Source organism: Cyprinus carpio, chromosome A19 (assembly GCF_018340385.1).
Source record: "Cyprinus carpio isolate SPL01 chromosome A19, ASM1834038v1, whole genome shotgun sequence".
In the NCBI taxonomy this organism is placed as follows: domain Eukaryota; kingdom Metazoa; phylum Chordata; class Actinopteri; order Cypriniformes; family Cyprinidae; genus Cyprinus; species Cyprinus carpio.
In genome coordinates this window covers 16090664-16104619 of record NC_056590.1, presented here as the reverse complement: position 1 = coordinate 16104619, position 13956 = coordinate 16090664, and the positions used below count along the sequence as shown (strand labels likewise).

The 13956-nt window shown below is 38.8% G+C and overlaps 2 protein-coding genes across 2 annotated transcripts; one reads left to right on the top strand and one right to left on the bottom strand.

The window, feature by feature from the left end:
* Positions 1-201: 201 nt before the first annotated feature.
* On the bottom strand, positions 202-2827 carry LOC122133937 (mediator of RNA polymerase II transcription subunit 10). The gene is made up of 4 exons (XM_019124557.2): positions 2559-2827; positions 2313-2396; positions 1964-2066; positions 202-1769 (listed from the first exon to the last, which is right to left on the bottom strand). The coding sequence occupies exons 1-4, from the start codon at positions 2678-2680 to the stop codon at positions 1674-1676; spliced, it is 405 nt and encodes a 134-aa protein (XP_018980102.1). The 5' UTR covers positions 2681-2827; the 3' UTR covers positions 202-1673.
* A 504-nt stretch (positions 2828-3331) lies between these two features.
* On the top strand, positions 3332-12773 carry LOC109112224 (ubiquitin-conjugating enzyme E2Q-like protein 1). Its single transcript, XM_042776772.1, has 2 exons — positions 3332-4574; positions 9056-12773. The coding sequence occupies exons 1-2, from the start codon at positions 3864-3866 to the stop codon at positions 9185-9187; spliced, it is 843 nt and encodes a 280-aa protein (XP_042632706.1). The 5' UTR covers positions 3332-3863; the 3' UTR covers positions 9188-12773.
* Positions 12774-13956: the final 1183 nt, after the last annotated feature.

Below are 13956 nucleotides of genomic sequence, written 5' to 3'. Positions count from 1 at the left end.
CTGCTGTTAAATCATATGAATTTCAAGCTGTGTAATTTGTTGAAACTGATATTTTATTCTCAGAGAGGTTTTTCTATTGGATAATAAAAAATGTATAATATATTAATGACACAATGATAGATAGATAGATAGATAGATAGATAGATAGATAGATAGATAGATAGATATAGATAGATAGATAGATAGATAGATAGATAGATAGATAGATAGATAGATAGATAGATAGATAGATAGATAGATAGATAGATAGATAGATAGATGGATGGCTTAAAACACCATAAGTAGTGACGCATTCATTTCTTCAGGATTAAGTCTGCATCACTGTTCCTCGGTGAGAAGAGGTGGAAGAGGTGTCTGGTGAAATGAAGGTCATACTATAGAAAAAAGCATGAATCATCTCATGAGTCACAAGATGAGTTCACTATACACCCACAAAAACATCGATGCTCTGAACAAAGCCTGCAGGATGCCATGCATGAGAGAACGTGCACACCACCCCTCAAAGTACCCGAGAAAGCAAAAAAGAAATTGCATCCTTTATAAGTGTCTCTTTGTGTACCACTACTACATCTCTCCTCCCACTACAGGCTTTTTGTTTGGATGCTTACAAAAGATTATCTCTAAGAAACAGGGGAGCTCAGAAATTGAATAAGTATTGGAGAACTAAGAGAAGATAATTATCTTCTCTGGTGACCTTGTTCCACACATTGTTTATCAATCAATCATCTATTTCAGAAAAAAACAGACTGCCCATTTTGTGTCTAAATCTACCGGAAGTAATATTGGCAGGGTAAAATGAATACGTTCTTGACACACTATAAAGTAACCTTGTGGTTTCACTTTATTTTGACAGTCCCTTTAACACATTATGCTGACTATAAGTAACGCTGCACCTACATATCTCATTAGAGTGTTAGTAGAGTATTAGTAGACTGGTAGGGTTAGGGCTAGATTAAGACAAATATTTAAACCTCCAGTCTTTGTTAACCAAGTACAAAGCTTTACCATTGCTAAGGACCTATCTTTCACTGTTCAGAGACATTCATGAAGAATGTCTGAGTTCTCATTAGTTTGTCATCCTTAAATTGTCAACTAGGGTAAGGTCTTCACTGTTGCTTCTCAGTTCAGCTGCAGGACTCATCATAAATAATTTCATGTGGTTAAAGGAGGACACTTTCGAATCATTTTCATCACAGCACCAGACAAGCAGTGTGAGATTACAAGGCAGGGCAAAAGAGGGCATAGCAGGAAGTAACTTGAGGCCACTAGGACCAATCCAACCAAAAAACAAACACCCAAAAAAGGCTGTATAAACAGCTCACTGACACACATTATACATTCACAATCAGATACAAAGAGGTTGATATAACCAAAAAGAATGGTGGTTACCATTACACAAAATAATCATTTATTCAACGAAAAAAAAAAGTAAAAATTATGCTGCGAAAAATTACAATGCATGAGGAAAAAAAGCTTTGCACTGTTTCAAGGATGTCCCAAAATATCCCCCAGTTTTTAATCCATAATCTGGTGAATTACAAAGGCAAATACAAAGATGAAAAAGCTGTAAAAATTTGCATATTTCACTGATGAATTCAACCTTAAAAAAACATGTTATATTAATATCAACATATGTACATCTTGCGATTGAAGTGTTGTGTGGCACTGGTAACTCATGAAGGAGGGTCATCTCCATGAATGGCCTTATATTTAGCCATCTCTTCAGGAAAAACCTTGCCCAGCTCAGAAATGAGGAGACTTTTAAATTTCTGGAGGGAAGAAACCACAAAAGAGAGTTAGATGAAGATCCTTTGTTTGTAATATTCAAAACATTCCAGGAAAGTATCTATCCACAGTAGAAATCTATTCCCAAATTAGAGAAAATCACTATAAGAAATCATTCCCAAATTAGTCAGTGATGGTAAAACTGAACTCTGAATGCAAACACTGGAGCAGTACTCACAGTCAATGTGTCAATCTTTCCTTTAACCTGCTCATTTTTAGCCAAAGCTCTTTCTAAGCACTCCTTTGTGTAAAGCTGAGGGTTACGACCCTGATCAATATACCTGTGCAAAACATCAATAATTAGTAATGGCAATTCATGTCTTTACACAGATGTGACGCATCACATTTCTTGAGTGAGGTACTGACAATCTAAACAGCGTAGAAATGAGAGTAAAAGAAGGGTAATTGAATAAAGAGCATGCAAAACATTCTTTAAATGAACAAAATCCATTAACATGAATTTTTCAAGAGGTTTGTGCAGCTAGAAATATTCATTGTGCATATCTATTATGTAATATAATACTCACTCGAACACTTCCAATGGTACGTTGATATCATGAAGCTGCTGTCGGCATTTCTCAATGTCCTGCAGTCCTGTGATCATAAAGTTCCTGAGGAAATAAATAACCAAAACATTTTTAACAACACTAACGTTACTGATAACAAGCCAAGAAAGGCTAAAGCTCAAAATCGCCATGATTTTCCAGATATTATTTATTTCAACCCAATATAAGGTATTAGAGTCGTGTTGAAATGAACAGAATTAGACTCACAGTTTCTGGTTGAGTCCTGTTTGACTGCTGGGCTGGAAATCGCTGACAATAATCCCAAGCTGTCGTATGTTTTCGACGAATTTCTCGAGGTGTTCTTCGAGATTATCAAACTTTTCGGCCATGGCGTGGTGTCTTTTACATAAAGGTAAGCGGTACGATTGATTTAATCTGGATAAAACTAGAAAATCATTAATAAAAGACGGACATCTGTTCTAGCAACGAAGCTTCCATAACAGCGAACAGCTTTCCGGCTGCGTTTCACCCAATAGCGTGCGAGAATGGATTGTTACCCTGGTGACGGAATTCTTCGTTGTGCTGTAAAGCGTTTAGAATTGCTGCAAACAAACTCACTGAAAAAAAACAACCTATGCATTGTGTGATGACTCGTTCAAACACGACTCATGTGAACTGCTGATGCATCGACCTTTTCAATACGAGGTTTGAGACAAGTGGGTGTATTAATACATTGCCAGCTAATGCATGAGAAGCTCGATCCCCTTCCCCCCAAACATTAGGACAAAGACGCATTATTTATTCATTTATTAATGTCGATGGCATCTTACATATTATATTACAGCGAATATAAAAAAGCCAGAGAGAGACAAACAAATACATTAAGTTGTACAATGACACTAAATACTGTGTCTGGGAATCTTTTTCCTTTTCTTTTTTTTTTCCTGATGCAGGGATCGAAATGAACTATAATATGAAAAGAGTGTTGTTTTAAATAGAAAAAACAAATAATAATATAAGAACAACAACAAATAAATGGACAATATGCCAAAAATTAAATGCGTCGAGCAAAGCGTTATTTATTTTATCGGGCAGTATTCAGACAAGCCCCGCCTCCCACGGCAGTATTGGCTAGTGTGAGCTCCTCACCGCCAGCGCCGGCCTGTGATTGGACAGTTAAGAAGTCAATCACATAGCTGTAGCAGCTCCGGCAGACAGTGACGAGAGGGCGGGACTTGACGGAAAACTGGTGTGAAGAAAAAATAAGTCGTGCCGGACCCCTGATTACTCATTCCGTCCAGGTACAGCGGAAGTCAACCGACCTCGGTGCTCCGCTCCCGCTGCTCTTGTGTGCGTGCGCCAGATTCATTTCGAGCAGCGTTATCGCGCCTCTCGCGGCAGCCGCGTCTGTGCCTCACAGGGAATTAAAGAGGAGTGGGGATGCGTATTAAATGAGCGCTCTTGTGTTTCAGTTCACTCGCGAGGGGAAATGATGCATTGAGGACGGGCTGCTCTGCGGGCGTTTTATCTTCCGAGCTCCGTTACACGTTCCAAGAACGGCGAAGCATCTCAATGGCTACTCTTCTGCGAAAAATCGGGCTCATTCGCCTGCACGACCGAGACACGGAGGACCCGAAGCATCACCACCAGGGCTCACTGAAAGGCACTAAAGGCAACCAGAAGAACAGCAACACGAAGCACTGCAACACCAGCAACGAGACCAACAACATCCTCAGCACGCCCGAAATCAAAGCCAGGCGCTTCGACGTGTCCGGCAAGGACAAGCCCGCCGTCAAACCGGACAAACCGAGCAAGGACGCGAAAGAGAAGGAGCAGACGGGAGGCGGCAAAGCGCCGAGCGGCTCCGTGATGCCCCCGCCGGCGGCGAACCGGCAGCACTGCACCCAGGTGCGGACGCGGAGGCTGATGAAGGAGCTGCAGGAGATCCGGCGGCTCGGCGACAGCTTCATCACGGTGGAGCTGGCGGACGATAACCTCTTCGACTGGAATGTCAAGCTGCACCAGGTGGACAAGGACTCCGCGCTGCTGTGGCAGGACATGAAGGAGACCAACACCGAGTACATACTGCTGAATGTCACCTTCCCCGACAATTTCCCCTTCTCCCCGCCGTTCATGCGCGTCCTGACGCCGCGGCTGGAGAACGGATACGTCCTAGACGGCGGCGCGATCTGCATGGAGTTATTAACGCCCCGCGGCTGGTCGAGCGCGTACACGGTCGAGGCCGTGATGAGGCAGTTCGCTGCCAGTCTGGTCAAAGGACAGGTGAGGATGGGTTCTTGCCATTCTTCAAATCTCATGTTTCTTGACGCCATCCTCCATCTTGGCATCGGCGCACAGGTGAATCGCGTAAAAACGCGCAACATCCATTCAATACGGGTGCATATGGTATTGTGTGTTACATATATTGCGTGTGAGTGTAATTACATCTTCATGTCTTCCAAGATACACGTGTGCCACAGTCTCCATTTCCCCTTCATTGCATCGTTTTCCAGACTGTGGCTGAGGTTGATTTGCCCTCCATGGAAGAAAACCTCACACGGGTTTGAACTTGAGGTAGAACTGTCTTTTTTAACCATTTACATCTTCAGCAAAGGACACTTTTTATCAAGAACGATTTGGCCCTATATAGGGTGCTTCAGTTGGCTAAATGGCTATTTGGAGATTCTTGATGTTTCCTTAGAGATTCTTCTGATCAGCATTGGCGTCATCTATTAGCAAAGCAAATCGGATCTCTCTTGGGTTTACTGAAGCAATAATACATATGCGGTTATCTAAAGATCATAAAAGATTATCATATTGCACTGTAGCAACTAAAAAAAAGGTGGCTCTTATGTCATCTGGCTGTAAAACCAGGGAGTGTAGGGTAACCAAAATAAGGGTTCTTTAGTGAATACATTTAAAATGCTACGTCAAAATAAGTGGGTTTTTTTTTAATATATATACACAGGTTCTTCAGTATATAGCCATATCATTTGATGTCTATTTGATATTTTGCACCAAAAATGGCTGTGCTATACCTAAATTGTAATCTGGTGCTATTTCGAACCATTTTTTTTAAGGACGTACTGCAGCCTGGATCTTAACTAGTAATGTGATTAGACGGGCTCCATAGATAGATCACATCGGTCATTAGATAGTCCCATTCTAAGGATGATTGCAAAGACCAGCGTGGGTCATGGAAATGGATGAGAATCCATAATGAAGCTAGAGACTGGCCATTAACCCTGTGCTGTAACTCTGAGAGAAAAGTCCTGTTCGTCTACGCTTGCCTCAACCTGTCAAGAGCTCTTAAATGCCAAATTCATGATGAGCCTGAGGCAGCGTTGACTAGATAACCATTTTCCCCCAAATGACCCAAAGCACTCAAGGGTAATTACCATTTTAGCTGCTGCTGACACAACAGATCCCAAATTAACATGCATTATTACAACACACTGTATTATAAAAGGAAACGACCGGCCATATTTTGAGCATTCATGGTTTATCACTTTTAGATTTAATACTCAATTTTTTTCCACTATTCGATGTTCAAATTCAGCTTTGGTTTAGGAAGATCTTCCTGCATACCAAAGCTCAGATATTTGCTTTTTAAAGTTTTTTTTTTACAGCACAAAATAACATCATAAAGGGGAGAATAATATATATAATTTACATAAGACATATGGATATTATTCTCATTGCTTTAGACTAGAATATGCATTGACCAGTAGGCTATGGATTAAAAATAAATATTTAATTGCCATTTGTCTCCAATTTGAGAGTCTATTCTGCCTTTAAGTGATCAGAAACAATATTCCTGTTCTGCCTTTTTGAATTTACAGACGACTTCCTTTCAGACATAATTCAGTAAGCAGCATCAAACATCCTTACGCTTCATGTGATGATGCAAAGAGCAACACTGTTTATCCTTATCTGGCACATGTCGGTTACATAATCCCAGAAAGCACAGAGGCCGAGCACGACCATTGACTGATCTCCATTCCCAGGATTACCCATCAGGCACTTCACATGGGCACTGCGTTGCGCTCGATACGCACCAAACCAAAATAGCGTAGGGAGACGGTGCTGATGCTATAAGCATGCTGCAGGGAAAACATGGATGCGATTCCCTCCCTTCCGCTCTCCTCCGTTGCCTCTCAAGCACGAGGGGAAGCGATTTCCAAGAGAGACCGTAAACACAATAAAGCTTAATTAAGGCTCCAGTGGCTCCTTTTAATCCAAAAATCACAGGCTTTTCTGAGGGGATAGGGCAGCCTCTTCTCGATTGAGCTCATGCGGTTACTTCTGGCCCATTAGATCTCATCCTGACTGATAGAGCCTGAGGGAAGTGCTGGCTATTTCCGTCTCACTGTCCCTGCTGTCTTACATCACCACTGGTACTAGACTGACCTCAGTCCTGGGGCATGTGGAAGCACATCCTTTTTGCTCATTTAGTGGATGCTGGGTCTGTGAGATTGTTTCTCTCATACGTAGCCTGAAGTGGCATATTTGTGTGGTTGCGCTTTGCATGCAGAACCTGATCCTTCTGCTGGTCTTAAAGGAGAAGTTTGAAAACGAATATTTGGTCATGCAATCTTCAAACTAGAGGTTCTGAAAATGGGTATTCCCAAAATGTTTGGCTCCCCAAAGAAACTTTCAGTGAAGAGTTCTTAAAAGAACCATTTCAAAGTTTGAAGAACATTTTAAAATCTAAAGAACCTTTTGTGCAGTGGAACGAAACATTATGCTTTTGTAATCTTTAACAAAAACATAATACTTTTTCGGATGATCTTAATTTTACCCACTTTTCATGTTCCAATCAATTCCCAATTGATATAATGTGTGTGTGTGTGTGTGTGTGTGTGTGTGTGTGTGTGTGTGTGTGTGTGTGTGTGTGTGTGTGTATGTGTGTGTGAGAGAGAGAGAGAGAGAGTGAGTGTGTATACTGTGTATATATACAGATAGATAGATAGATATATAGATAGATAGATAGATAGATATAGTAAGATGCACAAGTTCTGTCCAATATATTTTCATTTGATTCTTGCAGTCAGTAATATTTCAGAAAACTGATGTAAAACTGGTTTCTTTGTTGATTTTAAAGAGTTTTTAAAAGCAGCAGGGTTGTTTTTAATCTTTAACCTGGAGTCACAAACATGCAGATATCTTTGAGACATTAGCAAAGGGGAGCCCATTTCTTTGCATGTGCAGCATTAAAAACCTCATTTTTTTATACTTTGAAATGGTTACTTCAGTGGGCGAGCTTCATACTATGACAGCTGGACGTTTTCACTGTGGGATGCTGCAATCTTGGATGCACCGTTGCATCACTTCTATTCCCATTATCCTTAAGCAGCGATCAAAATGGCAGAACCTGGTGTTAAAATGCTCTTGAAGCTTGTTTAAATAATTCAGCCTGAGGTTTTATCAAGCACAGCCTCTTGATTTACTGTTACTTCAAAGCTCAGAGCAGTTGGCTTTGAAATTGAAAATGGGAAAACCTCTGAAAATGGAGCACCAGGACCATTTAATCACACCACAACCCGTCATTCACACATCTACAGCTGCATGTCAGTTATATAATATATGAAAAGACTCAGGAAACTGGTAAATAAATCTGGTGTCAGACTTCACCTACACACATTCGCTCAACTTTGATTTCATATTCTTGATTCTCGGGATACATGCTTCTTTGATTCTTTGTAGAAAACCTCAGATGGCTTTTTTTAATGACTTAAAAACAATAATATAATGGCTTACTTATAGTTTTTTGCACATTAAACTGGCATGGAAAGCATTTTAATATAATGAAATGACATTTCACCCTTAAATCATTAGGCCTAAATTATATTTGGAAATTAAATGTTGCATCCAGCAGGACATGTCACAGTGCATAAAAATCATGTATAATTTCCCTCTTGGATAAACAATCTACACACTTCCCTTTGTTTAAGTCAAATATATGCTTTTCTGCTTATCTTTTGAAATATAATATGTTTGAGATTGCAACAGATATTTTTGTTTCTTTGTAGCTTTTTGTGTCTCATAAACCTATGATGTTGACTGTTTTGCTGCTTGTTCTTATTCAGAAAGAAACTGTCAGACTGAAACTGTTTGCTTTTTTATGTGATATGAAATGCCAAATCATGTGCTCACAGATCTTAATATCTTGTTACCTGATGCCTCAAAAATTTAAATGATTTAATAATAATATTTAATAATAATCATTCATATTAATGTCCAGCAAATTTGTTCCCTTGAGAAATGCTATGTGTGTGTCTGTGAGTACTGTGTGTGTGTGTATATATATATATATTTATTTATTTATTTATTTATTTATTTATTTATTTATTTATTTATTTATTTAATGATGTATTTGTTATATATTCAGCAATGTTATATGCTGATATGAAGTATTAATGATATTAACAATAATGATTCATATTTTGCTGTGTGACGTTCAGGTACTTTATTTATTGTGTTTATATTTATAATATTACACATATAATTTATTTAGTATTTATATTCATCATAATATATTTGTTATGTATTCTGCAATATGCTATACACTGATATGCACTAATGAAGTATTAAAATTATTTTTTATTTTGACCATTTACCAGTTAATATTTTTACCATCTCTCCACCCCATTTTTCATTTTAAAGTTCATTCAATTCATAATGTTTCCCTGTGTTTTTTGTTTTGTTTTGTTTTTTGACACATGTAAATCTTCATTGTTCCGAATGTTGTGTTTTTTCTTTAGGGTCGTATCTGCAGGAAAGCAGGCAAGTCTAAGAAGTCTTTTAGTCGCAAGGAAGCCGAGGCAACCTTCAAGAGCCTTGTCAAGACCCACGAGAAGTATGGCTGGGTGTCCCCTCCCGTGTCCGACGGCTGATGTCAGCATCTTCAACGGCGATCCCGACATGGCTTTTTTCAGTTGGGTTTTCTTCTTTTTCATCATCAAACTTAACTACGAAAAAAACAAGCTAGCGCATCATATCGTAAAACACATAAACGTGGCACATTCACCTTCACTCAGTCCTTCACTCTTCTTCATCGAGGTGCCATGGACCGAACACTCGCTGCAACATCACAATTACTCACGAGTGTGCATCACTGCAGCTACATACAGCTGTGGACTCTGGATACGATTGAGGCTCCAAGCAAAGTTAAATGTGCACCATCTCCACTCTATATCCTTGTCTATCTGTCTGTGTGGCCTCTGTTTTTTTCCTCCATCCATCCCTCTTTCCTTTTATAACTGACAATGCATTGCACTGAACAGCATCAGACTTGCCCCCATTTACATGCAAATGACTCAATAGATGACTCAATAGATAAGCAGATCATTACACTACATTTGAGGTTCAGTTTCTCTGGTTTCCTCCTCCATTGGCTGTGCTGTTTTTCACGGTTGGATGCAACATGATGATTGTAATTATGTAGAGCTGTGCTTTTTCTATTTCTGCGTTCACGTGGCAAAATGTAGACATCACTGTGTTGCGTAGATGGTCATTGATTTCCAATGGAGAAAAAAAAATACTCTAGGGCTTTGTTCAGACAGGCAGCGAATATCTGATTCTTTTTTGCCACATCCGACTCAAATTCAATTGTCAACTCAAAGTCTGAACAGAAATAAAACCGCATTTTGTTCATGTCCATATGTGGTTTGGAATCCAAAAATTTAACATCCGAATCAATCGTTTTAGCTAATTTTTCCTCAACTGTTTGATTCTCACTGTGTCGGATGGTGAACAAGTGCATGAGTCAGCAGTTGTGGACACAGTATATGCATAAAAATGCCTCTTGTGAATCCAGCACTGTTACGAGATGCCATGACAGACAGTGAGCAGAGGCAAAATTCCCAGTTTTCCGTCCTCTCTTTCCACACTGACAGCTGCTCTCGGTTGTTTTATGAGAAAGTCTGGCATCGTGCTGACGCTTACATCTCTACTATGTCAACTGAAGTAGATGCATCGGATATCGACTACACAGTCTGAACAAACACACCACTTACAAAACGTATTGATATGCAGTGTGTGAACAAAGCCTTCATTGCTTACGCAAAGGTCTAAGATTAAAAAAAAAAATGTGACCCACCTCTGTTGGTCATTCTATTATTTGTTTTTGGAGAAGACCAAAAGCTCTTAATTCTGATGATTTAGACACCAGATGGCATTAACGAATGTCAGCGTCCCAATGGGATCTTAGTTTTTGCAAGAGAGAGGCATGTGACAGACATGGTGATGTTTGCACACGAGATGTTGAGCGTTTGTCCCCATGGAGCACTGAACGACAAGACAATGAACGACAGGATAGTACCTTAACTTGGCACCTTCACATGCAGATGCCCCAAACACGATCAAACGTTAATTGTGCTGATTCGCTTACTACTATTTTGACTCATAAATCAATACGCTCATGGTTGTGGGCCTGATTCCTCCACCTTGCACTGACTCTGCATCACTGTGCTGATCAATACTAGACTAGAACAACAGGACAAAATGGCCCAGGAAATAAGTAAACGACTGTAAACGTTGCTCTCGAATTGCATAAATCAAAGTGCAAGCTCTGTTATGGACTCTGGTAGCTGGTGCCGCCACTGTTGACGAGAGCCAGATGAAGAAGTACAGAGGTGGGGAGAGAGAGAGAGAGAGATGCTGAGGGGGCGACTCCTTTGTTCTGAAACCTTGAGGAATGAGGGCGTCTCGTTTAGTTACCTGATTGATGCTCCGAGAGAGCCGCAGCTCGACGCCTTGATGTTTATTGACTTCTCCTTCAAATGTCAGTGTGAATCCGGAAAGCCTCAGACTGCATCTTGTGAGCGATGAGATGTAGAAGAGCTCTGTTTATTTTAGACCCCACCCGACCCATGGCGCTCTCCACATGGTGTGTGAAATACAAATGACACGATAGCCCAAAAGGCTTCATTGACACATTAGGCGTTTTAAAGGAATAATTCACCAAAATTCTGTCATTTTCTTACATATTTGGCGTATTATCTTTGGTGAAACACAAATAGAAAACGCTGAGGTGTGTACTAGATGCTGTTTTCCATAATATTGTTGATCTTAAAAACAGTCTTCTGAAGACGTACAACAAGGAAAGACTAAAAATTAAGAAAACTTTAATTGAGTGGATTCAAATAGGGTGCATTTAAACTCCACAAGTGATATTTGATGTCTGTGGCATTTTGATGTCATTGACATGATCGGTCCTTGTTGATTTTGAAGTATGAATATGTGGAAATGTAAATAAGAGCTACGGTGAAGAGGAAGATAATACAAGATCCCACTTTTTTACGGGATTTTGTTGGCCACTCGATGTTATCATCAGAAGTGTATAATAATGTGCATGTGACACTTGACCAACATTATGATACTTTTATGGTGCATTTTTTGTCATTTTGGAGCTTGACAAAATCAGTCTCTATCAGCTTTAATTATATGGAAAAGAGCAGCAATTACAGTCTTCAGAATATCTCCTTTTTTGTTTTATAGAAAAATGTCAGTCATACATGTTTGGGTGCAAAAACTATGACAGAGGTTTCATTTCTGAGTGAATTATTTCCTAAAAATGATGCTTCAAGGTGGGAAAAATCCGATTTCCTTGTTGTGAGAATGCGTTTCATATGATATTTTGAGGATATTCTTCTCCAGACATGGAAACAGCATGTGCCAAAAGCTTAATGTACATTGTCACCATATCCTTGTGTGTAACTGCTGTGCTGTCAGTAGAAAGACTCTCTGCTGTCACTGACGATTTGAAATGTCACATGAGAAGCTGCTAATTAATATGGCATTTGAACAACAACAACAAAAAAAAAAAAAATGATGAAGACACTGATGTATAAATGATAAAACCAGAAATGTTGATGCCCTGAAGGCGGATAGAGGGGAAACAACACTCTTAACCCCTTATTGATATTTATTTCTGTCTAGTAGCTTTTTGTGTTATTGATATTAAGGTTATCCAGTACAATGAATGGTGAATGTGCAGTGCTTTGAAAGGCAATCCAGTGGCAAGCACTACATTTTGCTGTATACCGTGATCATTTAATCCTGGTCATCCAAATGAAATACACATTGATCACTGGAGAACCTGTAATTCATGTTCGTATCACTGCAGCCATTGTAAAATTATTGCAGATTTCTGTGTCTGGTCGCAGATGGTATCTCTCATCACGACTGAAGTGCATTTGGTCTTCTCCAGACTCTGTTTGGACATTATTAAAAAGTGGTCTTGTGTTTTCCTATTTAGCGAGAGGAGATACTATTCCAAGGAGTTATTATTATAACCAGTCAAAAATATCGCGAAATTGGATGTTTTCCGGTTTAAAGCATAATTTTGTGATATAGTTTAGATCAGTAGTTTGCAGAAACTAACTAACAGAGTTAATCGTCCAAACGAGTGAGATGATTCTGTTGTATTATATCTGCATGTGGTCTGTGATTGTTAGCTAGCTAACTTGTTTTCTTTTCTCTTTTCTTTTTTTAAAGCAAGAAAGTAATGAAAAAGAGCAGAAGCCGCTTCTTTGTATTTTTGTTTGTTCGTTCAGTTTGTCCTAATTTTCTTTATTAATGTCCTTAAATGTCAAATTGTGTTCTATGAATGTGTTTTAATTTATTTGTAGTTTGCCAAAATGAAAATTTTGAAGCATGTTGCAGGCATTGTCACTGATGATAAAAAGAGAAAGAAAAATAAATGAAAAAATATAATATATGTACCTGAATTGAAAGGAGTCTGGTATATGTAGTGATCTCAGGCTTTCATGGGGTGAAAGGTAAAACTAGACAATGTGTTTTCTGCACTGCATAAACATCATGCCAGGATGTGGTCAGAGCAAAACCAAACAGGAATGTGCAATAAAGGCTGTAGGCTGATTCCGCCCTGGAACAACTTTGTGTTTGTCTTCCTTGCTCTCTAGGCTCTCTGCAGGCACTGAGGTTTGGAACATGCGGTTTTGTTCAGCCCACTGGGTTCGAGGATATCAAATCACCCGTGACGGTGAATGATAACACCATGCTTCTCACCAGAACACCATCAATGCAGTGTGCACTGGTCCACATTTCCCCTCATTAAGACCATATGCACATTTCCAGAATTTATCTCACCTGTTGTCACAGTAATTATGATACAGTATAACTGTTCATTTATATGTTTAAATTAAAAGCTCCTGACATCAAAAGTAGCAAAAATAATGAGATGCTATGGGTCCTGCACAGTGATATGTGCAACTGTTACTATATCCTGGGTTTAACACGGCTAAATCAATGTATTGACCAATCAGAAACCAGGACTGGAGCTCTATGTTTTAGAATGGTACTCATAGTATTATATTATACAGACATATGTTATAACTAACATAATATTCATTGTTGTCATTTATAAAATATAATTTAAATATATAACATCTGAGTATAGTGAGAATGACATTTTTGCTTTAGAAATAATGAGAAATGATATTGAGATGAGAATTGAGGTACAATTTTAAAAAGTCACAATGCAAAATCTCTTGTATTTGATATTCTTATGATTTTTGACATTAATACTATATATATATATATATATATATATATTATATATATATATATATATATATTATATATATATATATATATATATATAATTTTTTTTTTTTTTTTTTTTTTTTTTTGGTGTAAT

Bases quoted from the DNA above. Each gene is read 5' to 3' on its own strand.
- LOC122133937 (XM_019124557.2), bottom strand. From the start codon at position 2,680: ATGGCCGAAAAGTTTGATAATCTCGAAGAACACCTCGAGAAATTCGTC. The intron at 2,397-2,558 runs GTGAGTCTAATT...TTATTTCCTCAG, and splicing joins ACAGGACTCAACCAGAAACT to GAACTTTATGATCACAGGAC. The intron at 1,770-1,963 runs GTGAGTACTGCT...TCTTCCCTCCAG, and splicing joins GAAAGATTGACACATTGACT to AAATTTAAAAGTCTCCTCAT.
- LOC109112224 (XM_042776772.1), top strand. From the start codon at position 3,864: ATGGCTACTCTTCTGCGAAAAATCGGGCTCATTCGCCTGCACGACCGA. The intron at 4,575-9,055 runs GTGAGGATGGGT...TTTTTTCTTTAG, and splicing joins CCAGTCTGGTCAAAGGACAG to GGTCGTATCTGCAGGAAAGC.